This window comes from Salmo salar, unplaced genomic scaffold (assembly GCF_965601325.2).
Source record: "Salmo salar unplaced genomic scaffold, fSalSal1 ptg000588l, whole genome shotgun sequence".
Classification (NCBI taxonomy): Eukaryota; Metazoa; Chordata; class Actinopteri; order Salmoniformes; family Salmonidae; genus Salmo; species Salmo salar.
This window is the reverse complement of record NW_027675428.1, coordinates 36,022-59,583: the sequence shown is the minus strand read 5'-3', so window position 1 is coordinate 59,583 and position 23,562 is coordinate 36,022. Positions and strand designations below refer to the sequence as shown.

Below are 23,562 nucleotides of genomic sequence, written 5' to 3'. Positions count from 1 at the left end.
AAGATGTAAATCTATAATTCTTTAAATGACAATATAATATTTTACCAATGTTTTCTAATTTTAATTATTTAATTTCTGACGCTGACTTGACTGCCGGTTATTGGAGGGAAACGATTTCCTCAACATCAATGCCATAGTAAAACGCTGTTTTTGTATATAAATATGAACTTGATAGAACTAAAAATGCATGCATTGTCTAACATAATGTCCTAGGAGTGTCATCTGATGGAGATTGTAAAAGGTTAGTGTATCATTTTAGCTGGTTTTATGGTTTTGGTGACCCTGTCTTTGACTTGACAAAACATTACACACAACTCTTGTAAATGTACTGTCCTAACATACTCTAAATTTATGCTTTCGCCGTAAAACCTTTTTGAAATCGTAAAACGTGGTTAGATTAAGGAGATGTTTATCTTTCAAATGGTGTAACATAGTTGTATTTTTGAAAAATTTGAATTTTGACATTTATTTGGATTCAAATTTGCCGCTCTTGAAATGCACCTGCTGTTGATGGAGTGCACCACAGGTGGCACGCTAGCGTCCCACCTAGCCCCAAGAGGTTAAGGTAAGGGTTAAGGTTAGGGGTTAAGGTTTAGGGTAGGAATGTCCCAAGGAACCCAGACAGCACTGACCCTCTCACAACGGGATGGAATGCATAGTATAACCTAAGATGAACAACTCAAGCCGTTTACCATAGACCCCCCCCCAAGGTCTCGGTCTGTGTAAGTGTTAGCACACAGGGATACCTCTGCGGGTCAGCGGCAATAAGCAGACCAGAGTGGCCCCGCCCCGATCAGAAAACATTGAGTCGGATGTCTCAGCTTCCTCTTCCGTCTCTGGTATAAGGAGCAGCAGTAATTCCACTGAGGAATAATAACTGGAAACTGCGTCCAAGATGCCTGACCATTGTTTTCAAGGTAATCTACTCACTTTCGCATGCCGATTTATGGAACGTCTATATCCAGGTTACATCTGGTTTACGGCTGAGAGTTTCCTTTTGTGAGGTGGAGACTTCGCAAACCGGAACTCCCAATTTCTAATAGGTATGGACCCAGAACTAAATCACGCAGCTGATCAAATAACGCAAGATTTTTGTTCTGGGTTAACCGAGATTTGTTTTCTGTTCACCCCTATAATGGTTAAATTGAGGATTCAGGATGCTAGAGCTGTCTTCTACACAAAGTTCTAAGGAAACAGAACTCAGATAGCCAGGCAGAGAAGAGGGTTGTATTTCGCAGATGTGGCCGGTTACATTCTGTATTACAAAACCCTTCAAAAAGTGAGACTCTCCACCTCATTAGTCTTTCATTCAAAATTATATTATTTATTTAAAACAAAGTGCATAACTTAAATCAACAAACATGTCTGTCTGATCAACAGCTGTGGGCTCATCGAGGCAGACTTTAGGGTAAACATTGTGTTCATGTTGTTTAAATGAAGATAACGAGACTCCCAAATGATACCAAACACTAGACAGATAGCTGCTTGCCTCAGTAGGGTACATGGATGAAAACAAAGATAATATGATAACTTAACATTGTTTGTCAGTTAAAGTGGTGTCTTTTCGGAAGATAATTAAGCTACATTGTACCCTGATCTTTGATCTGTATGTGCTTAGCCAACTCCTACTTTAGTCTAGATACTGTAGATATGCATGACCAGGCTAACTATGGTAGCTGGGTATATAACAACTAAAACAGCGTAGAAACCATGCATAAAAGAAAGACAATGCCCTGAAACACAAACAACGGTTACCTGTTTGTTTGCATGTTGATCAATATAACACCAAGGATAAGTTCCCATTCAGCTTTGGGAGTATTACAAGGTAAAGCATGATTGTCCAAAGAGTAACTTCCACCAGGATGGATAAATATGTAAAAGTCGTTGCTTGGCTATCTGAAAGAGCCATGTGTGATAGTGGCACGTCAACATGCATAGCCTGGGAGAACAGGTATGTATACTCACATACTCCTACACTTCTCTTACCATGAAATAGCATAACGTTAAGATAACCAAACCTAAAATGTACGCTTGAAATAAAACATCAAAAGTAAATAAAAGAAAGACTACATGATCTAATCCCTGGAAAACTGAATCAGAGTGAACAGAACCCTGAGTAAAGAGACTTCTTCTGAAAGCCTGACTCATTTTCTTGAGGTGGTGGTCACCAACCCCTGGTCCTAGGTGACCTCTGGTGTAATCACATCTCCATCCTAAACAAATGTGAACACAAACACACAGGGATACCAGTGTCAATTTTAAACATAGGAAAAATACTCTGTGTGGTGCAGGTAAGATAGTGATAGCTAGCTGGCTTGGCCTTGCACTGTCATCTTCCCCACACAATGTAAAAACGCTAAAAGCTTGAGATAAAATGATATATAAAGGAAAGAGCGAGGCCTCCTGACCTGAGGTTTGGAGAAGTTCATATCCATACACCACTGGGCAAAGTTCTTCTTAGCTGCCTCCATGGTCCTCTCATCAGTCTTCTTACAGTAGACCCTGATAAGCTGCTCAGCAAACCTTTCTGGCAGCAGCTTGGACACCTACCGGAACAACAATTGCCTTATATCATGTTTCCAAGCTCCAAAAATGATTGGATAATTCTAAAATAGGTATACGTAAGTGCATTGAAGTAGTGACCTGGTCCTTGCTGATCTGGTAAGCTTTGGTTGGGTCGTTCTTACAGTAGAAACGCATGTTGTTGATGGGGTTCTTCTCCTTCATACCCCAGTCCATGTTGATGATCTGATGGAGAGAAAGATAGGGGGGAGAGATGGACATGCAAAGAGATACCTATTTTCAACAGAGCAACTGGTAACAAAGGGTTACCTATAGAGAAGGCGGGGGGGCTATGGTAAAATGTATTCAATCAGTTCCCTGATTGAGGTGAAAAGACTGGACACTCACATGGACAACAAAGTCCTCTGGCTGCAGAGTAACATGTTTAAGGTCATTCCGAGGCCTGGACCTCGCCACACAGCCTGCCCACTCCAGGAGCTTTTTCTGGGGGAAGAGAAGACGAGGATGAGAGGCACATAATATGAATCTCGTAGAAAGCTCTGCTAGTAAGCCCTGGAAGGATATCCTCTCTCCAAACACACGCACACACACGCACACACACACCTGTGAAACCTCCACGCGCACCTCAGTCTGGGTCTGTCCCACACACTTGTAGAGGCGTCTGCAGGTGATGTTTTGAAGGATCTCTCTGGCCTCAGCCAGCTTAGAGGACGACGAGTACAGAATCTGCTCAAACATATTGTCTACAGGGGAAGGGAGGAGAAAGGGAGAGAGACAGGTGAGAGGGAGAGACAAGGTGATAAGGAGCGTGGGAAGATGAGAGGTAATCATGCAAACCAAACCCAGCAGTAATTGTATGGACAGGAATGTACCACACAAAGAAAACAGGTATGGCAAACCCAGCCTGTTTGGACAGCCTTGACGCCTGGCATAAAACTCTCAAAGCTCTGGTTGTCTGGGTAAGTAGAACAGACCAGAGCCATTGTACACTTTATATTTCTATGGGGTTGAACGGACCAGTGAGTTTAGTGTAGGCCTCCATGTCGTCTATTGCTGCGGAGATGGTGAACATCTTTCCCCCTGAACCTTGAATCTGGATGTGGGGGTTCGCCTTGATAAAGGCCTCTGTGATCCTGAAAAAAGACAATATAACATCTCATTTTCAACATATAACATACAGCAGAAAAAAAACTCAATTTCTGAGAACCTGTATGAATGTATAAAAGATAGGAAATAAAACAGATATACAGTACCAGTCCAAAGTTTGGACACACCTACTCATTCCAGGGTTTTTCCCTTTGTTTTCTACTTTGTAGAATGATAATGAAGACATCAAAATTAAGAAATGTTAAACAAATCAAAATATATTTTATATTTGAGATTCTTCAAAGTAGCCGCCCTTTGCCTTGATGACAGCTTTGCACACTCTTGGATCCTGGGGTAAACGTTGAACATTGTTATACTCAGAGTATAGGAACATTAGTTACAAAGGAGACATGAGGGGTCCATAATGAAGCTTGGGAGGGATATCATGTCTCTCAGGATTGGGTTAGAGGTTAGTTTAACATGGATCCAGATATCATGTCTCTCAGGGTTGGGTTAGAGGTTAGTTTAACATGGATCCAGATATCATGTCTCTCAGGATTGGGTTAGAGGTTAGTTTAACATGGATCCAGATATCATGTCTCTCAGGATTGGGTTAGAGGTTAGTTTAACATGGATCCAGATATCATGTCTCTCAGGGTTGAGTTAGAGGTTAGTTTAACATGGATCCAGATATCATGTCTCTCAGGATTGGGTTAGAGGTTAGTTTAACATGGATCCAGATATCATGTCTCTCAGGGTTGGGTTAGAGGTTAGTTTAACATGGATCCAGATATCATGTCTCTCAGGATTGGGTTAGAGGTTAGTTTAACATGGATCCAGATATCATGTCTCTCAGGATTGGGTTAGAGGTTAGTTTAACATGGATCCAGATATCATGTCTCTCAGGATTGGGTTAGAGGTTAGTTTAACATGGATCCAGATATCATGTCTCTCAGGATTGGGTTAGAGGTTAGTTTAACATGGATCCAGATATCATGTCTCTCAGGATTGAGTTAGAGGTTAGTTTAACATGGATCCAGATATCATGTCTCTCAGGGTTGGGTTAGAGGTTAGTTTAACATGGATCCAGATATCATGTCTCTCAGGATTGGGTTAGAGGTTAGTTTAACCTGTTGGGTCTAGGGGGCAGCATTTGCACGTCTGGATAAAAAAAATGTACCCGATTTAATCTGGTTACTAATCCTACCCAGTAACTAGAATATGCATATACTTATTATATATGGATAGAAAACACTCTAAAGTTTCCAAAACTGTTTGAATGGTGTCTGTGAGTATAACAGAACTCATTTGGCAGGCAAAACCCTGAGACATTTTCTGACAGGAAGTGGATACCTGATGTGTTGTATTGAGTTTAAACCTATCCCATTGAAAAACACAGGGGTTTAGGAATATTTTGGCACTTCCTATTGCTTCCACTAGATGTCACCAGCCTTTACAAAGTGTTTTGAGTCTTCTGGAGGGAGATCTGACCGAACAAGAGCCATGGAACGGTGATGTCCCATTAGACACCTGGCGCGCTACTTCATGTTGGGTACCCTCGTTCCAATACGTTATAAAAGGCTATGCATTCGTCCACCTTGAATATTATTCATGTTCTGGTTAAAAAAGGCCCTAATGATTTATGCTATACAACGTTTGACATGTTTGAACGAACGGAAATATATTTTTTCCCCTCGTTCATGACGAGAAGTCCGGCTGGCTTACATCATGTGCTAACGAGACGGAGATTTTTGGACATAAATGATGAGCTTTTTTGAACAAAACTACATTCGTTATGGACCTGTGATACCTGGAAGTGACATCTGATGAAGAGAATCAAAGGTAATGGATTATTTACATAGTATTTTCGATTTTAGATCTCCCCAACATGACGTCTAGTCTGTATCGCAACGCGTATTTTTCTGGGCACAGTGCTCAGATTATTGCAAAGTGTGATTTCCCAGTAAGGTTATTTTTAAATCTGGCAAGTTGATTGCGTTCAAAAGATGTAAATCTATAATTCTTTAAATGACAATATAATATTTTACCAATGTTTTCTAATTTTAATTATTTAATTTGTGACGCTGACTTGACTGCCGGTTATTGGAGGGAAACGATTTCCTCAACATCAATGCCATAGTAAAACGCTGTTTTTGTATATAAATATGAACTTGATAGAACTAAAAATGCATGCATTGTCTAACATAATGTCCTAGGAGTGTCATCTGATGGAGATTGTAAAAGGTTAGTGTATCATTTTAGCTGGTTTTATGGTTTTGGTGACCCTGTCTTTGACTTGACAAAACATTACACACAACTCTTGTAAATGTACTGTCCTAACATACTCTAAATTTATGCTTTCGCCGTAAAACCTTTTTGAAATCGTAAAACGTGGTTAGATTAAGGAGATGTTTATCTTTCAAATGGTGTAACATAGTTGTATTTTTGAAAAATTTGAATTTTGACATTTATTTGGATTCAAATTTGCCGCTCTTGAAATGCACCTGCTGTTGATGGAGTGCACCACGGGTGGCACGCTAGCGTCCCACCTAGCCCCAAGAGGTTAACATGGATCCAGATATCATGTCTCTCAGGATTGGGTTAGAGGTTAGTTTAACATGGATCCAGATATCATGTCTCTCAGGATTGGGTTAGAGGTTAGTTTAACATGGATCCAGATATCATGTCTCTCAGGATTGAGTTATAGGTTAGTTTAACATGGATCCAGATATCATGTCTCTCAGGTTAGACGTTAGTTTAACATGGATCCAAATATCATGTCTCTCAGGATTGGGTTAGAGGTTAGTTTAACATGGATCCAGATATCATGTCTCTCAGGTTAGACGTTAGTTTAACATGGATCCAGATATCATGTCTCTCAGGATTGGGTTAGAGGTTAGTTTAACATGGATCCAGATATCATGTCTCTCAGGGTTTGGTTAGAAGAAACCACACTTTGAAACCAAGATAAATAAAATAAAAGAATGATAGTAAAAAGCTTTGGAGCACATTGAATTAAATTCTGGGAAAAAGGCAAACTCAGCACCATAATTCATTGAAACAGATGGCTCATTCATCACACAACCAACTGATATTGCCAACTACATTAATGATTTTTTTCCATTGGCAAGATTAGCAAATTTAGGCATAACATGCCAGCAACAAACGCTGACACTACACATCCAAGTATATCTGACAAATTATGAAACAACAATAATTATTCTTTTGAATTCCTTAAAGTGAGTGTGGAAGAGGTGAACAAATTATTGTTGTCTATCAACAATGACAAGCCACTGAGGTCTGACAACTTGGATGGAAGTACTGTGGATAACAGGGGATGATGTTGACACATCTTCAATTTGACCCTACTAGAAAGTGTGTGCCCTTAGGCCTGGAGGGAAGTTAAAGTCATTCCGCTACCTAAGAATAGTAAAGCCCCCTTTACTGGCTAAAATAGCCGACCAATCAGCCTGTTACCAACCCTTAGTAAACTTCTGTAAAAATAGTGTTTGACCAGATACAATGCTATTTCACAGTAAACAAATTGACAGACTTTCAGCACGCTCATAGGGACACTCAACAAGCACAGCACTTACACAAATGACTGATGATTGGCTGAGAGAAATTGATGAGGAAATGATTGTGTTGTGAGACTTCAGTGCAGATTTTGACATTATCGATCATAGTCTGCTGATGGAAAAACGTATGTGTTATGGCTTTACACCCCCTGCTATAATGGCTTTACACCCCCTGCTATAATGTGGATAAAGAGTTACCTGTCTAACAGAACACAGAGGGGGTTCTTTAATGGAAGCCTCTCCAACATAATCCAGGTAGAAGCAGGAATTCCCCAGGGCAGCTGTTTTTTCGATCTTTACTAATGACATGTCACTGGCTTTGAGTAAAGGGTTAGGGTTAGGCTTTGAGTAAAGGCAGTGGCATGCTGTTAACCTGTTGGGGCTAGGGGGCAGTATTTTCACGGCTGGATAAAAAAACGTACCCGATTTAATCTGGTTACTAATCCTACCCAGTAACTAGAATATGCATATACTTATTATATATGGATAGAAAACACCCTAAAGTTTCTAAAAGTGTTTGAATGGTGTCTGTGAGTATAACAGAACTCATTTGGCAGGCAAAAACCTGAGACATTTTCTTCCCCTGGTTTTGTCGCACCTGGACTACTGTTCAGTCGTGTGGTCAGGTGCCACAAAGAGGGACTTGGGAAAATTGCAGTTGGCTCAGAACAGGGCAGCACGGCTGGCCCTTGGATGTACACAGAGAGCTAAAATTAATAATATGCATGTCAATCTCATGGAAGAGAGATTGACTTCCTCATTACTTGTTTTTGTAAGAGGTGTTGACAAGCTGAAGGTACCGAGAAGTATTGACATGTTGAATGCACCGAGCTGTCTGTCTAAACTGCTGGCACACAGCTCAGACACCCATACATACCCCACAAGACATGCCACCAGAGGTCTGTCTAAACTACTGGCACACAGCTCAGACACCCATACATACCCCACCAGAGGTCTGTTTAAACTACTGGCACACAGCTCAGACACCCATACATACCCCACAAGACATGCCACCAGAGGTCTGTTTAAACTACTGGCACACAGCTCAGACACCCATACATACCCCACAAGACATGCCACCAGAGGTCTCTTCACAGTCCCCAAGTCCAGAACAGACTATGGGAGGAGCACAGTACTACATAGAGCCATGACTACATGGAACTCTATTCCACATCAGGTAACTGATGCAGCAGTAGAATCAGATTTAAACAGCTGATAAAAACACACCTTATGGAACAGCGGGGAGTGTGAAATAGGCACATACACAAGATAACAGATTTTTCGTTGTAGATGTGTAGTAGTGGAGTAAAGGCCTGAACACTCAGTGTGTTGTAGATGTGTAGTAGTGGAGTAAAGGCCTGAACACTCAGTGTGTTGTAGATGTGTAGTAGTGGAGTAAAGGCCTGAACACTCGGTGTGAATTCTGTAACGAATGTATTGTAATGTTTTTAAAATTGTATAACTGCCTTCATTTTGCCAGACCCCAGGAAGAGTAGCCGCCGCCTTGGATCCATAATAAATACAAGATACAAATACCCCCACACACAGGGCATGAGTGGTCACTGAATGGTTTGATGAGCATGAACATGATGTAAACCATATGCCATGGCTGTCTCAGTCACCAGATCTCAACCCAATTGAACACTTATGGGATATTCCACCACAATCAACAAAACAACAAATGATAGAATTTATTGTGGAAGAATGGTGTCGCATCCCTCCAATTGACTTCCAGACACTTAGAAACTATGCCGAGGTGCATTGAAGCTGTTCTGGCTCGTAGTGGCCCAACAGCCTATTAAGATACTGTGTTGGTGTTTACTCTATTTTGGCAGTTACCTATATTAAAACACCTGCTGAGGTGAGAGTACTTACATTGTCTCTATGATGTTGCCCACCTTGTGCTGGTAGGCTCTTCTATGCAGGCAGTTGCGTGTGTGGAACATGTCATACAGATTACCCACTTCCTGTATGTGGACAACACACATGGATATCACCACTAAACTAGGTTAATCCCTAACTACTTTACCAATAATGAAAAGTTGAAGGAAAACATAAATGAAGGGAATGAATGGGAGGTGTAATCGAGGGCCAAGCTGAAGCATTTACCTTGTCTCGGGTGCAGATGTGCTTCTTCCCGTCCACCTCACACACACGGGCAAACTTGAGAAAGCGACGGTAGTCAAAGTTATTTTGGATACCCAGGTGGAAGCAGTCCCTGTGGGGTGAGAAAGTGAGGGAGTCTCTGTTGGTTTTGTCTGGGTTTTCCTTTACCTGTCAAACTGTTTTTGATGTATCCATTATGTTAAAATGTTGTTTAAAAATAAAAATAAATAATAATTTCAATGTTCTTGTTGTCATTTATGTAAAAAAAAGATCTCACTAAACAAAATGTAAATGTTTATGCATTTCCTCGAGACTAGGGTTGCAAAGGGTCGGAAACTTTCCCGGAATTTTTCCATGGGAAGTTAAGCCCGGGAATTTTGCTTAAATTCATTAAAAAAAAGTTATTTTATAACAGTGAACCTTTTTTATGGGATACACATTAGGCAATTCTAGGTCTTGTGGCATATTTTGGTTAAACTATCCCCAATTCAATGGAATTGCAACCCTCTGCATGCACAGTGCATTCTTCCATCACATGTACAGCTGATTCTCAAGATCTGGTACTCTAATGAGATGCTATTGAGCCCACACTACTACACTGTCTGAGCCAAGGACTACATGCTTTCTGGTAAGTTTTGATTACAATACTGGGTGGGGTGAATATATTTTATGACAGATTATTTTTGGTTAACTAGTAAATAGTAGCCTACATCAAAGTGTGTTTAAATCATTTCTAACTTGTTAACAATTTCTGCTAGTTATTGCTACTATGTGGGTTTTAGCTTGAGCCTGTTAATTCAGCTGTTTTCATACATGTTTCATTTTAAAACATTTATCTGACAAATGAGTTGTTTAATCTAACTACTTAATTATTTATCTGTATATGGAATTGTATTTGTTGTTCTTTTACTCATGTTTTTCTAATCTTCACAGGAAAAGGCCACAGGCACTATCTGATGTGTGGAGACATTTCACTGCAGCTAATGTAGAAGGACAAGCTGTGTACATTTGCAAATACTGTTCCAAATCATATGTGAGACAGAATAGCAACAACAAAAAAAACAGAAAAACACATGTCAAAAATGTTATAAATTGATTAGCATTTTAATGAGGGAAATAAGTATTTGACCCCCTCTGCAAAACATGACTTAGTACTTGGTGGCAAAACCCTTGTTGGCAATCACGGAGGTCAGATGTTTCTTGTAGTTGGCCACCAGGTTTGCACACATCTCAGGAGGGATTTTGTCCCACTCCTCTTTGCAGATCTTCTCCAAGTCATTAAGGTTTCGAGGCTGACGTTTGGCAACTCGAACCTTCAGCTCCCTCCACAGATTTTCTATTGGATTAAGGTCTGGAGACTGGCTAGGCCACTCCAGGACCTTAATGTGCTTCTTCTTGAGCCACTCCTTTGTTGCCTTGGCCGTGTGTTTTGGGTCATTGTCATGCTGGAATACCCATCCACGACCCATTTTCAATGCCCTGGCTGAGGGAAGGAGGTTCTCACCCAAGATTTGACGGTACATGGCCCCGTCCATCGTCCCTTTGATGCGGTGAAGTTGTCCTGTCCCTTAGCAGAAAAACGCCCCCAAAGCATAATGTTTCCACCTCCATGTTTGACGGTGGGGATGGTGTTCTTGGGGTCATAGGCAGCATTCCTCCTCCTCCAAACACGGCGAGTTGAGTTGATGCCAAAGAGCTCCATTTTGGTCTCATCTGACCACAACACTTTCACCCAGTTGTCCTTTGAATCATTCAGATGTTCATTGGCAAACTTCAGACGGGCATGTATATGTGCTTTCTTGAGCAGGGGGACCGTGCGGGCGCTGCAGGATTTCAGTCCTTCACGGCGTAGTGTGTTACCAATTGTTTTCTTGGTGACTATAGTCCCAGCTGCCTTGAAATCATTGAAAAGATCCTCCCGTGTAGTTCTGAGCTGATTCCTCACCGTTCTCATGATCATTGCAACTCCACGAGGTGAGATCTTGCATGGAGCCCCAGGCCGAGGGAGATTGACAGTTCTTTTGTGTTTCTTCCATTTGCGAATAATCACACCAACTGTTGTCACCTTCTCACCAAGCTGCTTGGCGATGGTCATGTAGCCCATTCCAGCCTTGTGTAGGTCTACAATCTTGTCCCTGACATCCTTGGAGAGCTCTTTGGTCTTGGCCATGGTGGAGAGTTTGGAATCTGATTGATTGATTGCTTCTGTGGACAGGTGTCTTTTATACAGGTAACAAGCTGAGGAGCACTCCCTTTAAGAGTGTGCTCCTAATCTCAGCTTGTTACCTGTATAAAAGACACCTGGGAGACAGAAATCTTTCTGATTGAGAGGGGGTCAAATACTTATTTCCCTCATTAAAATGCCAATCAATTTATAACATTTTGACATGCGTTTTTCTGGATTTTTTTGTTGTTATTCTGTCTCTCACTGTTCAAATAAACCTACCATTAAAATTATAGATTGATCCTTTCTTTATCAGTGGGCAAACGTACAAATTCAGCAGGGGATCAAATACTTTTTCCCCTCACTGTAAATGTGATCATACTTTTTATTCACAAATGCGAGTGAAATGCTCGCACTGTGGAGCCCTGACCACCCACCAACATGGCTGGTGAAATAGACATCTTACCTGCCAATGCCAAAATCTACCCGCATTTGGCAGGTGTTCATTTTAGGCCCTGAAGATAATTTAAGAAAAGTTGCCCATAGTGCACTATTTTCCTAATATACTCCAATGGTCCTATGTATTGTTACATCTCTAATATAGCTTACTCCAGAAATGATCATAGTTTCTAAAAGGGATAAACTCCAACTGGGGGACTCACCTGGCGAAGTAGTCCCACTTGTCCACGTCGATGCCGTTCCTTTTGTTGGCCACAATCTCATAGAGGAAGGACTTCTTCTCTGGTCGGCCCTTATATGGCCACTGTGAAGAGAAAAAGAACAGACTCAGAATCCTGTGAGAACCGAGCATGAAACTCCAAATTAAATTCAACCCGTAGACAATTAACTGCTAGAAAGCATAAATAAATCATATTCATGAAGTAATATTGATTGATGTTTGTTGACTGATTGATGCTGATAGATGATTGTAACGTTTACCGCCCCAGCGGTGAAGGTTTCAGTGAGGAGGCAACAAGGGTCAGAATGGCATGCTGCCGGATTTCAGGCGTTGATTGAGGTCTGGTTTCATTTGAGAGCTCTACTATGATTTGATTTATTCAGTTTACCCCCAATTTATATTTTCTGTTTTGTTATCGTCATCTTTGGGCCTCTTCACCGAAACTTCTACCGCTCGGGCGGTCTCTGTTACCATCGGTGTCAGAAGTGGGGAAACGAACCCACGCCTACATGATTCTTAAATTGATTGATTGACTAACCGGCTCACTGGCTGGCTGATTTACTCCCTGGCTGAGAAGGACAGTGTTCTGTGGTCCAGCAATCTGCTCCTTGATGAAGACCAGGTCATCAGGAAGGACCAGGCCATGCTCCTTCATCACCGGCTCTAAGGCGTTCTCACGCACCAGGTGGTCAAACATTGCCAGGGACGCCTCCTCGTGCTGCAACACACACAAGGTGAGCGTACACACAAATACAGGTGACCTGCACATTTTTGAGCAAACACAGGAAGATATAGACACAAACATCAGACATGGAGAGCGAAAAAGAAACAGAATGAGGAAAGAAAGGTCTTACCTTCCACTTAGATTCTGGACGCACTTTAGGGATGAACATCCCATCAAACATATGGGAGAAAGGACCATGACCTGGAGAGTGAGAGATATCACATTTATGAGACAGTAAGATTGAAAAAAGTGTGTATATATATATATATATATATATGTGTGTGTGTGTGTGTGTGTGTGTGTGTGTGTGTGAGACTCACCCAGGTCGTGACAGAGACTGGCGATCTGGACACACAATATGTCTCTATGGGAGATGAAGAGCTCTGGTTGTCTCTCATTCAACTCCTGGACCAGCAGACCTGCCAGGTAACCCACCCTGAAACACACAACCACAACAACCATAACAACCATTTTCCAACTCATGAAACCTGCTAGGTAACCACTGGGAACTGAGAGCTTAAGGAAGAGGCTGAAAAGGATTTTTCTGTTGTGCCTGTTCAAATCAATGACAAGACAAATTTCTTCAGCCTCCTGAGGTTGAATATTGCGCCTTCTTCACCACGCTGTCTGTGTGGGTGGACCATTTCAGTTTGTCCGTGATGTGTACGCCGAGGAACTTAAAACTTTACACCTTCTCCACTACTGTCCCGTCGATGTGGATAGGGGGGTGCTCCCTCAAGTCCACGATCATCTCCTTTGTTTTGCTGACGTTGAGTGTGAGGTTATTTTCCTGACACCACACAAACACTTTGAATGCAGGGTAGCGCCTCTAAAACCACATAGACTAAATCCCAATTTGCGCATTACACTCTGCATCATGGATTTAAAAAGGTGTACACACCCTCTATAGGTCAAGCCCACACACCTTTAAACTATGAAGTGCTCAGGCACCCACACTTGTACTCTATGCTAGTGCAAACTTACACACACTCCTACATACCCTATGGAGTGTTCAGGCACCCACACTTGTACTCTACGCTAGTGCATACTCACACACTCCTACATACCCTATGGAGTGTTCGAAGCGGTTGTGGGAGGCTCCAGGGAAGACGAAGTATGTTCCTCCCAGCTGCTTAATGTGGCGGAGCCTCTGGAACTGAGGGGTGTCGATGATACAGACCAACAGAGGATGCATCTCTATATGTCCATGGATGGGGTCAATAAACACCTACAGGAGACAATAATACATCTTAGTGCTGATACTACTATTCCTCTATTGTTCCCTCTCTGGAATAGAAAAGGGTGCATCTCTAGTTATGTGGCCGTGGGTAGAGTAGGGTCATTACACTTGCAATAGAATTGAAAAACATTATAAAACAGGGAATAGAGAACATGATGGAATAGAAAAACAGCTATTACTCAGGGTGTTTTACTTCTTTCACCATAATAAATAAATAAATTAAATGAAGTACAATGTGGTTGAGGTGATTTTCTCTCCCATGGATTATTCTCTCTCTCTCCCTGTCCGTCAGTCTCTCTATGTGGGCTCAAAGTCAATGTTTCCCCTTTTGCTAATCATTTTCAGGATGGTCAAACGTTTTCAGTGTAAACTTAAATGACTAAAACCAGATATAAAGTATGTAGAAAAGACAGTGGAGCAATATTGTTTTTTAATAAGATCATATTTAAGAACTAACAATCACCAAAATAAAAAATAGACAAATCAGGGAGAATCTGAAATGTTGGGGCCTCCATGTATTTTGTTATAATGTTTGAGTCACTCAGATAGCATAAGAACAAGGCATAATGTTAACTCAGCCCCATGGCAAAGTGTGTAGAATTGCAGGATATTAACTTTGAAACTGCAACTTTTCTCTCAGCACAATGACAAATATGTAGAACAGCAGGAAACTAGCTTTAAACTTTAAAATGGTATTTCTGACCCATAGTAAAATGTGTAGAATTTCAGAAAATTCAGATTAAAAGAGCAACACTTGGGCTCTGCAGCCAAAAGGGCCTCTAAAACCTCTATTGTGTCCCCTGGTCTCTGCAGCCAAGAGGGCCTCTAAAACCTCTATTGTGTTACCTTGGGCTCTGCAGCCAAGAGGGCCTCTAAAACCTCTATTGTGTTACCTTGGCCTCTGCAGCCAAGAGGGCCTCTAAAACCTCTATTGTGTTACCTTGGTTTCTGCAGCCAAGAGGGCCTCTAAAACCTCTATTGTGTTACCTTGGTCTCTGCAGCCAAGAGGGCCTCTAAAACCTCTATTGTGTCCCCTGGGCTCTGCAGCCAAGAGGGCCTCTAAAACCTCTATTGTGTTACCTTGGGCTCTGCAGCCAAGAGGGCCTCTAAAACCTCTATTGTGTTACCTTGGGCTCTGCAGCCAAGAGGGCCTCTAAAACCTCTATTGTGTTACCTTGGGCTCGGCAGCCAAGAGGGTCTCTAAAACCTCTATTGTGTTACCTTGGTCTCTGCAGCCAAGAGGTCCTCTAAAACCTATATTGTGTTACCTTGGGCTCTGCAGCCAAGAGGGCCTCTAAAACCTCTATTGTGTTACCTTGGGCTCTGCAGCCAAGTGGGCCTCTAAAACCTCTATTGTGTTACCTTGGCCTCTGCAGCCAAGAGGGCCTCTAAAACCTCTATTGTGTTACCTTGGTCTCTGCAGCCAAGAGGGCCTCTAAAACCTCTATTGTGTAACCTGGGTCTCTGCAGCCAAGAGGGCCTCTAAAACCTCTATTGTGTTACCTTGGTCTCTGCTGCAATCTGCCACAGCTTCTTCAGGCAGTGCAGAATCTGCAGCCGTGTGCCAAGAGGCCTGAGGAGAGAGAGAGAGAGTCAGTTCATAATCATGACACCAAAATCAGAACATCACAATCCTCAAGAAATTGACTAAGAGAAATATGTCACAACAAATCAACCAAAATTAGAAGGTGCACATTAGATTGGAACACGGAAATGACCCCACCCCATACTGAAACCACACCACACATACCTTATGCCCATATTCTCCAGATGTGTCTCTGTGAGGTATCGTAACCCCACTCCTGTTATCTGTTGCTCTGTGTGGGGGAAAACCAAACAAAAAGGACAGATCATCTTTCCTGTGTGCAAGTCTACCAACCTTCTTCTTCATCAGATGAATTCAGTTATTTGGCTGGAACAACCTTGATGCTGGGCACTAACAGATACCATAGAGAAAGTAAGGAGGGTAGATTGTGATGGGGGATGGATGGGTGGTTACTTAGCCCAATAATGGATTAAAGAAGCCTTATGGTCGGGGTGGGAAATGTACTTTTTGGTCTACCAACAGTAGTGGCTGGTGGATGCCCAAATTTTACCAGACACATTTTGGGGGGCAAAATTCATAAAGAAATCACAGAAAATGCATGCACATGTTTTGTAATGTTAAAACACTTACTGAATGGTTGTGAAATTGATTGAAAGTGATTTCAAAGAAAAGAGCGCAACAGATCGAGACAGACAGTAGTGGATATCAGTGTGTGTTCCAGCCGGCAAGGTCTCCATATTTCACTCTCTTGTTTGAACCTATGCTGCACCCCACCCCATTTTCACCACCGTAATGTTGAAAATATTCTCTTACAGAGCTGACACACACACACACACACACACACACACACACACACACACAATGGGCTTTGGATCCCAAAAATATTCTCAGAAATGCGCTGTGTGACCACCTGCCAATGTGGATGGAAATATTAGACCTTCTACCTGCCAATGCCAAAATGTACTAACATTTAGCTGGTGGCTGGTGTTAATTTCCCACCCTGCTTATAGTCCAAGGACCTTATATGTTCAGTTTAAAAGGTTGAATTGGCTCTGGAACCCAAAACAGCCAAATACTCCATCTAAACGTAAATCGATTCTCGATTGCGATACGGTTCTAGAAACATAAATCACATCAAAATAATTTCACAACTGAAAAATACAGACTTACTGTACACTGTTTTAACAGAGTTGCAGCAGGCAGTACTTTCATATCACATCAAAATACAGAGTTACTGGACACTGTTTAATACAGACTTACTGGACACTGTTTAATACAGACCTACTGGACACTGTTTAATACAGACCTACTGGACACTGTTTAATACAGACTTACTGGACACTGTTTAATACAGACTTACTGGACACTGTTTAATACAGACCTACTGGACACTGTTTAATACAGACTTACTGGACACTGTTTAACACAGACTTACTGGACACTGTTTAACACAGACTTACTGTACACTGTTTAATACAGACTTACTGGACACTGTTTAATACAGACTTACTGGACACTGTTTAACAGAGTTGCAGCAGTATTTTTCAGTAACAAGATGTTTGTGGTGTCCGTCTTCCGGTTACACACAGGTGTTTCGAGACACAGCTAGCTAATTAGCACAGGTAGACTATTCTGTTGTAGTCTGATGGCTGATGGGGAAAATGGTGGAAGTGAATGCTGAGTTTGAATCAAGCAGCACGTCGAGCAAAGGTTGATGAAGATTAATGTTCTGAATGGACAACAGTAGTGTCAAACTGGAACAAAAAAAGAAATTGTCAAAAATTGGAGTGAAGGATACGTCTATGAATGGTAACGAATCGCTTCCTGTTGGGATGCGTTTGTTGAGTAAGGATGCATACAGTATTTGGGAAACCCACTTGAGGTGTTGAAAATAGTGAAGTGTGTGCTGGGAAAAGTCAAGACTGTCAGAGTGACCAAGAGTGGTCTTATTTTGATTCATTGCAGTGGGCCTTAATAAAATAATCCGGACAACAAAAGTTTTGTACTTTGAACTTCGGAGTAGAGAGCCCGTCAAAGGAGTCATCTCAGGGGTGACGACAGATGTTCAGATTTAATACCTGAAGAGAATTCCTGGTGTGGTTGGTGCCTGGAGTCTGACTAACTGGGTGAATGGAGAAAGAGGAAAGACACAGGAGCTCCCCAGAGCTGAGTACCGGCACCTCAAATGTTCTATTGCTTGAGCTCCTCTTCCTCTTATAGAATATCAGCTCAAAAGTATAGTGGAGCTCCTGCACCTCAATATAAACAGTCCCAGCACCCAAAATGAGTACCAGAACCTATTTCAGTCCAAGTCAAGCACTGATAAGAAGTAATCTGGTAGGCATATTTTATAATGAAAGGAAGAGAGCTGGAAAGATTTTTAAAATACATTGAGGAACTATTGTAATTCTCAATGGATGTAAAAACAGACGTTTGTTTGCTTGCTATTTGAGGTGAAGAAAACATTACTTTGAGAAGCTCCACAGGTGGTGGTGCGATAAGCAAATCAGAAATACTATCAGTTCCCCAAATGTGCACATGTATATGGGTTAGGGTTAACCCACATGTATATGGGTTAGGGTTAACCCACATGTATATGGGTTAACCCACATGTATATGGGTTAGGGTTATCCCACATGTATATGGGTTAGGGTTATCCCACATGTATATGGGTTAGGGTTATCCCACATGTATATGGGTTAGGGTTATCCCACATGTATATGGGTTAGGGTTATCCCACATGTATATGGGTTAGGGTTAACCCACATGTATATGGGTTAGGGTTAACCCACATGTATATGGGTTAGGGTTATCCCACATGTATATGGGTTAGGGTTAACCCACATGTATACGGGTTATCCCACATGTATACGGGTTAGGGTTATCCCACATGTATACGGGTTAGGGTTATCCCACATGTATACGGGTTAGAGTTATCCCACATGTATACGGGTTAGGGTTATCCCACATGTATACGGGTTAGGGTTAACCCACATGTATACGGGTTAGGGTTAACCCACATGTATACGGGTTAGGGTTAACCCACATGTATACGGGTTAGGGTTAACCCACATGTATACGGGTTAGGGTTAACCCACATGTATACGGGTTAGGGTTAACCCACATGTATACGAAATATGGCCGTGTGGGAACCCTATCCACAACCCTTTTTTTTTTAAACAATTATTTCTCCCTGCTATGCTTCCAAAACCGTACCGCAAGCGATGCATGTTAATGTTCAGACCAGTAGTATACTGGAGGTGATGGATTTGTTACTGTGTAGTTAAATGTTTTTGCACCAAAGAAAACAACAATACAGATAAAAATGAATAAATAAACGGTGTGCAGGTGTAGTTAGAAGCTCAGGGGCTTGTATAAAAACCACACCACCAAAAACTATATACAATACGTACAGTTGAAGTCGGAAGTTTACATACACCTTAGCCAAATACATTTAAACTCAGTTTTTCACCATTCCTGCCATTTAATCCTAGTAAAAATTCAGTTAGGATCACCACTTTATTTAAAGAATGTAAAATGTCAGAATAATAGTAGAGAGAATGATTTATTTCAGCTTTTTTTCTTTCATCACATTCCCAGAAGGTCAGAAGTTTACATAAACTCAATTAGTATTTGGTAGCATTGCCTGTAAATTGTTTAACTTGGGTCAAACGTTTCAGGTAGCCTTCCACAAGCTTCCCACAATACGTTGGGTGAATTTTGGCCCATTCCTGACAGAGCTGGTGTAACTGAGTCAGGTTTGTAGGCCTCCTTGCTTGCACACGCCTTTTCAGTTCTGCCAACAAATGTTAATTAGGAATGAGGTCAGGGCTTTGTGATGGCCACTCCAATATCTTGAATTTGTTGTCCTTAAGCCTTTCTGCCACAACTTTGGAAGTATTCTTTGGATCATTGTCCATTTGGAAGACCAATTTGCGACCAAGCTTTAACTTCCTGACTGATGTCTTGAGATGTTGCTTCAATACATCCACATTTTCCTACCTCATGACGCCATCTATTTTGTGAAGTGCACCAGTCCCTCCTGCAGCAAAGCACCCCCCACAAAATGATGCTGCCACCCCCGTGCTTCACGGTTGGGATGGTGTTCTTCGGCTTGCAAGCCTCCCCCTTTTTCCTCCAAACATAACGATGCTCATTATGACCAAACAGTTCTATTTTTGTTTCATCAGACCAGAGGACATTTCTCCAAAAAGTATGATCTTTGTCCCCATGTGCAGTTGCAAACTGTAGTCTGGCTTTTTTTATGGCGATTTTGGAGCAGTGGCTTCTTCCTTGCTAAGCGGCCTTTCAGGTTATGTCGTTTCCCCCAGCATCTTCACAAGGTCCTTTGCTGTTGTTCTGGGATTGATTTGCACTTTTTTCGCACCAGAGTACATTCATCTCTAGGAGACAGAATGCGTCTCCTTCCTGAGCGGTATGATGGCTGCGTGGTCCCATGGTGTTTATACTTGCGTACTATTGTTTGCACAGGTGGTACCTTCAGGCGTTTGGAAATTGCTCCCAAGGATGAACCAGACTTGTGGAGGTCTACAATTTTTTTCTGAGGTCTTGGCTGATTTCTTTTGATTTTTCCCATGATGTCAAGCAAAGAGGCGCTGAGTTTGAAGGTAGGCATTGAAATACATCCACAAGTACACCTCCAATTGAGTCAAATGATGTCAATTAGCCTATCAGAAGCTTCTAAAGCCATGACATCATTTTCTGGAATTTTCCAAGCTGTTTAAAAGGCACAGTCAACTTAGTGTATGTAAACTTCTGACCCACTGGAATTGTGATACAGTGAAATATAAGTGAAATAATCTGTCTGTTAACAATTGTTGGGAAAATTACTTGTGTCATGCACAAGGTAGATGTCCTAACCCACTTGCCAAAACTATAGATTGTTAACAAGAAATTTGTGGAGTGGTTGAAAAACGAGTTTTAATGACTCCAATCTAAGTGTATGTCAACTTCCGACTTCAACTGTAGTTGGCCTAGCTAGGGTACTATAGTTCAAAGGACAATGTAAATTAGTCTTTAGGGTAGTGCGAACGGCCCAGTACATCACTGGGGCCAAGCTTCCTGCCATCTAGGACCTCTATACCAGGCGGTGTCAGAGGAAGGCCCTAAAAATGGTCAAAGACTCCAGCCACTCAAGTCATAGACTGTTCTCTCTGCAACCACATGGTACCGGAGCGCCAAGTCTAGGTCCAAGAGGCTTCTAAACTGCTTCTACCCCCAAGACATAAGACTCCTGAACATCTAATCAAATGGCTACCCAGACTATTTGCATTGCCCCCCCCTCCCCTCTCCACACCACTGCTACTCTCTGTTGTCATCTATGCATAGTCATTTTAATTAACTCTACCTACATGTACATACTACCTCAACTAACCGGTACTGTTATTTTTTTACTGCTCCTCTTTATTACTTTTATCTCTTATTCTTATCCGTATTTTTTTAAACCGCATTGTCGGTTAGGGGCTCGTATGTAAGCATTTCACTGTGAGGTCTACTACACCTGTTGTATTCAGCATTTCACTGTGAGGTCTACTACACCTGTTGTATTCAGCATTTCACTGTGAGGTCTACTACACCTGTTGTATTCAGCATTTCACTGTGAGGTCTACTACACCTGTTGTATTCAGCATTTCACTGTGAGGTCTACTACACCTGTTGTATTCAGCATTTCACTGTGAGGTCTACTACACCTGTTGTATTCAGCATTTCACTGTAAGGTCTACTACACCTGTTGTATTCAGCATTTCACTGTGAGGTATACTACACCTGTTGTATTCAGCATTTCACTGTGAGGTCTACTACACCTGTTGTATTCAGCATTTCACTGTGAGGTCTACTACACCTGTTGTATTCAGCATTTCACTGTAAGGTCTACTACACCTGTTGTATTCAGCATTTCACTGTAAGGTCTACTACACCTGTTGTATTCAGCATTTCACAGTTTTTTTTTCAATTTGATTTGATTTTAGCAATTACTCTGCTGCTGGGTCAGCAGCATCATGTGTATGTAGCTAGTTAGAGAAGACATGCAAAACAGTGATCAGTCAAATATCATGTGTATGTAGCTAGTTAGAGAAGACATGCAAAACAGTGATCTGTCAAATATCATGTGTATGTAGCTAGTTAGAGAAGACATGCAAAACAGTGATCTGTCAAATATCATGTGTATGTAGCTAGTTAGAGAAGACATGCAAAACAGTGATCAGTCAAATATCATGTGTATGTAGCTAGTTAGAGAAGACATGCAAAACAGTGTTCTGTCAAATATCATGTGTATGTAGCTAGTTAGAGAAGACATGCAAAACAGTGATCTGTCAAATATCATGTGTATGTAGCTAGTTAGAGAAGACATGCAAAACAGTGATCTGTCAAATATCATGTGTATGTAGCTAGTTAGAGAAGACATGCAAAACAGTGTTCTGTCAAATATCATGTGTATGTAGCTAGTTAGAGAAGACATGCAAAACAGTGATCTGTCAAATATCATGTGTATGTAGCTAGTTAGAGAAGACATGCAAAACAGTGATCACAACAATCGAACCTGTGAATTTCTCCTCCCATGCCCCGAGACCTTCCTGACGCAGGTATCTGCAAGTGTCCTCGACATCCCACTGCCTTAAGTCCCCGTCCCGCGACAACCCGGTATAAACGCTCTGCTCCGGGGTTTTGAAATGGTCACTGTCAGCGGTCGGTAAATCTTCTCTGGAACGCTTTCGCCTATCCATATTGATCGGTAATAGAAAAGCGCCGGTAACACAATAAAGCAGTACTCTCGATCACTACTGTAAGTCGCTCTGTCTGCTAAATGACTAAAATGTAAATGTCAAAAATGGTAAACCACACCTTCTTCTTTGGGATTGGGTTGGCGGATCGTAGCCAACTTTTAGGCGCATACACTGCCACCTAATGTATTGGAGTGTGGAGCCAGTCACAGCCTACCGACATGAACGTCCGGTAATACAAAATTGGGAAAAAGGAAAATGACCCTGCCAACTATTAGCCCTCATGAAACTCTCCACATTTCACTATTTAAAATATTCTGCAGTAAAACCTTGCAATACCAAGTATTTCTCTACAGCTGCCACCACAACCTCTATTTCTGTGACCTACATTCTATTTCAGCAGTTAACAACTATGAATACTAAGAAACCCACTTTACTGAAGCACATATTATTCCTATCCCACTCTATTGGTCTCTGCCTACTCATCCTATCAGGATCCCTCACCCTGTACCCATCTTCCTCTACCACTCTCTTCACATTGTTACTCAATTTGAGTCATTTGTGACTCACCACCTGGATTCGGTCTTATGTAGCAAATTTAGAAATTGTGTTTTTTATATTGGATCATTTATATTGGATCATTTATATTGGATCATTTATATTGGATCATTTTATATTGGATCATTTATATTGGATCATTTATATTGGATCATTTATATTGGATCATTTATATTGGATCATTTTATATTGGATAATTCCGACGATACCCCCGGACAGGGCCGGGGGTATCGTCGGATGGGGCCACAGTGTCTCCTGATCCCTCCTGTATGCCTCCAGTATTTAGGCTGCAGTAGTTTATGTGTCGGGGGGCTAGGGTCAGTCTGTTATATCTGGAGTATTTCTCCTGTCTTATCCGGTGTCCTGTGTGAATTTAAGTATGCTCTTTCTAATTCTCTCTTTCTCTCTTTCTTTCTCTCTCTCGGAGGACCTGAGCCCTAGGACCATGCCTCAGGACTACCTGATAAGATGACTCCTTTCTGTCCCCAGTCCACCTGGCCGTGCTGCTGCTCCAGTTTCAACTGTTCTGCCCGCAGCTATGGAACCCTGACCTGTTCACCGGACGTGCTACCTGTCCCAGACCTGCTGGAACCCTGACCTATTCACCTGACGTGC

The 23,562-nt window shown here is 41.8% G+C and overlaps 1 protein-coding gene across 1 annotated transcript; it reads right to left on the bottom strand.

The window, feature by feature from the left end:
* Window positions 1–1,297: 1,297 nt before the first annotated feature.
* Window positions 1,298–22,518, bottom strand: LOC123725220 (deoxynucleoside triphosphate triphosphohydrolase SAMHD1). The gene is made up of 16 exons (XM_082972198.1): window positions 22,209–22,518; window positions 15,851–15,917; window positions 15,604–15,673; window positions 13,928–14,088; window positions 13,181–13,296; window positions 12,991–13,061; window positions 12,675–12,854; window positions 12,120–12,220; window positions 9,297–9,405; window positions 9,063–9,154; window positions 3,541–3,656; window positions 3,127–3,266; window positions 2,911–3,006; window positions 2,644–2,748; window positions 2,409–2,546; window positions 1,298–2,213 (listed from the first exon to the last, which is right to left on the bottom strand). The coding sequence occupies exons 1-16, from the start codon at window positions 22,390–22,392 to the stop codon at window positions 2,181–2,183; spliced, it is 1,779 nt and encodes a 592-aa protein (XP_082828324.1). The 5' UTR covers window positions 22,393–22,518; the 3' UTR covers window positions 1,298–2,180.
* Between the last annotated feature and the right edge of the window lie 1,044 nt (window positions 22,519–23,562).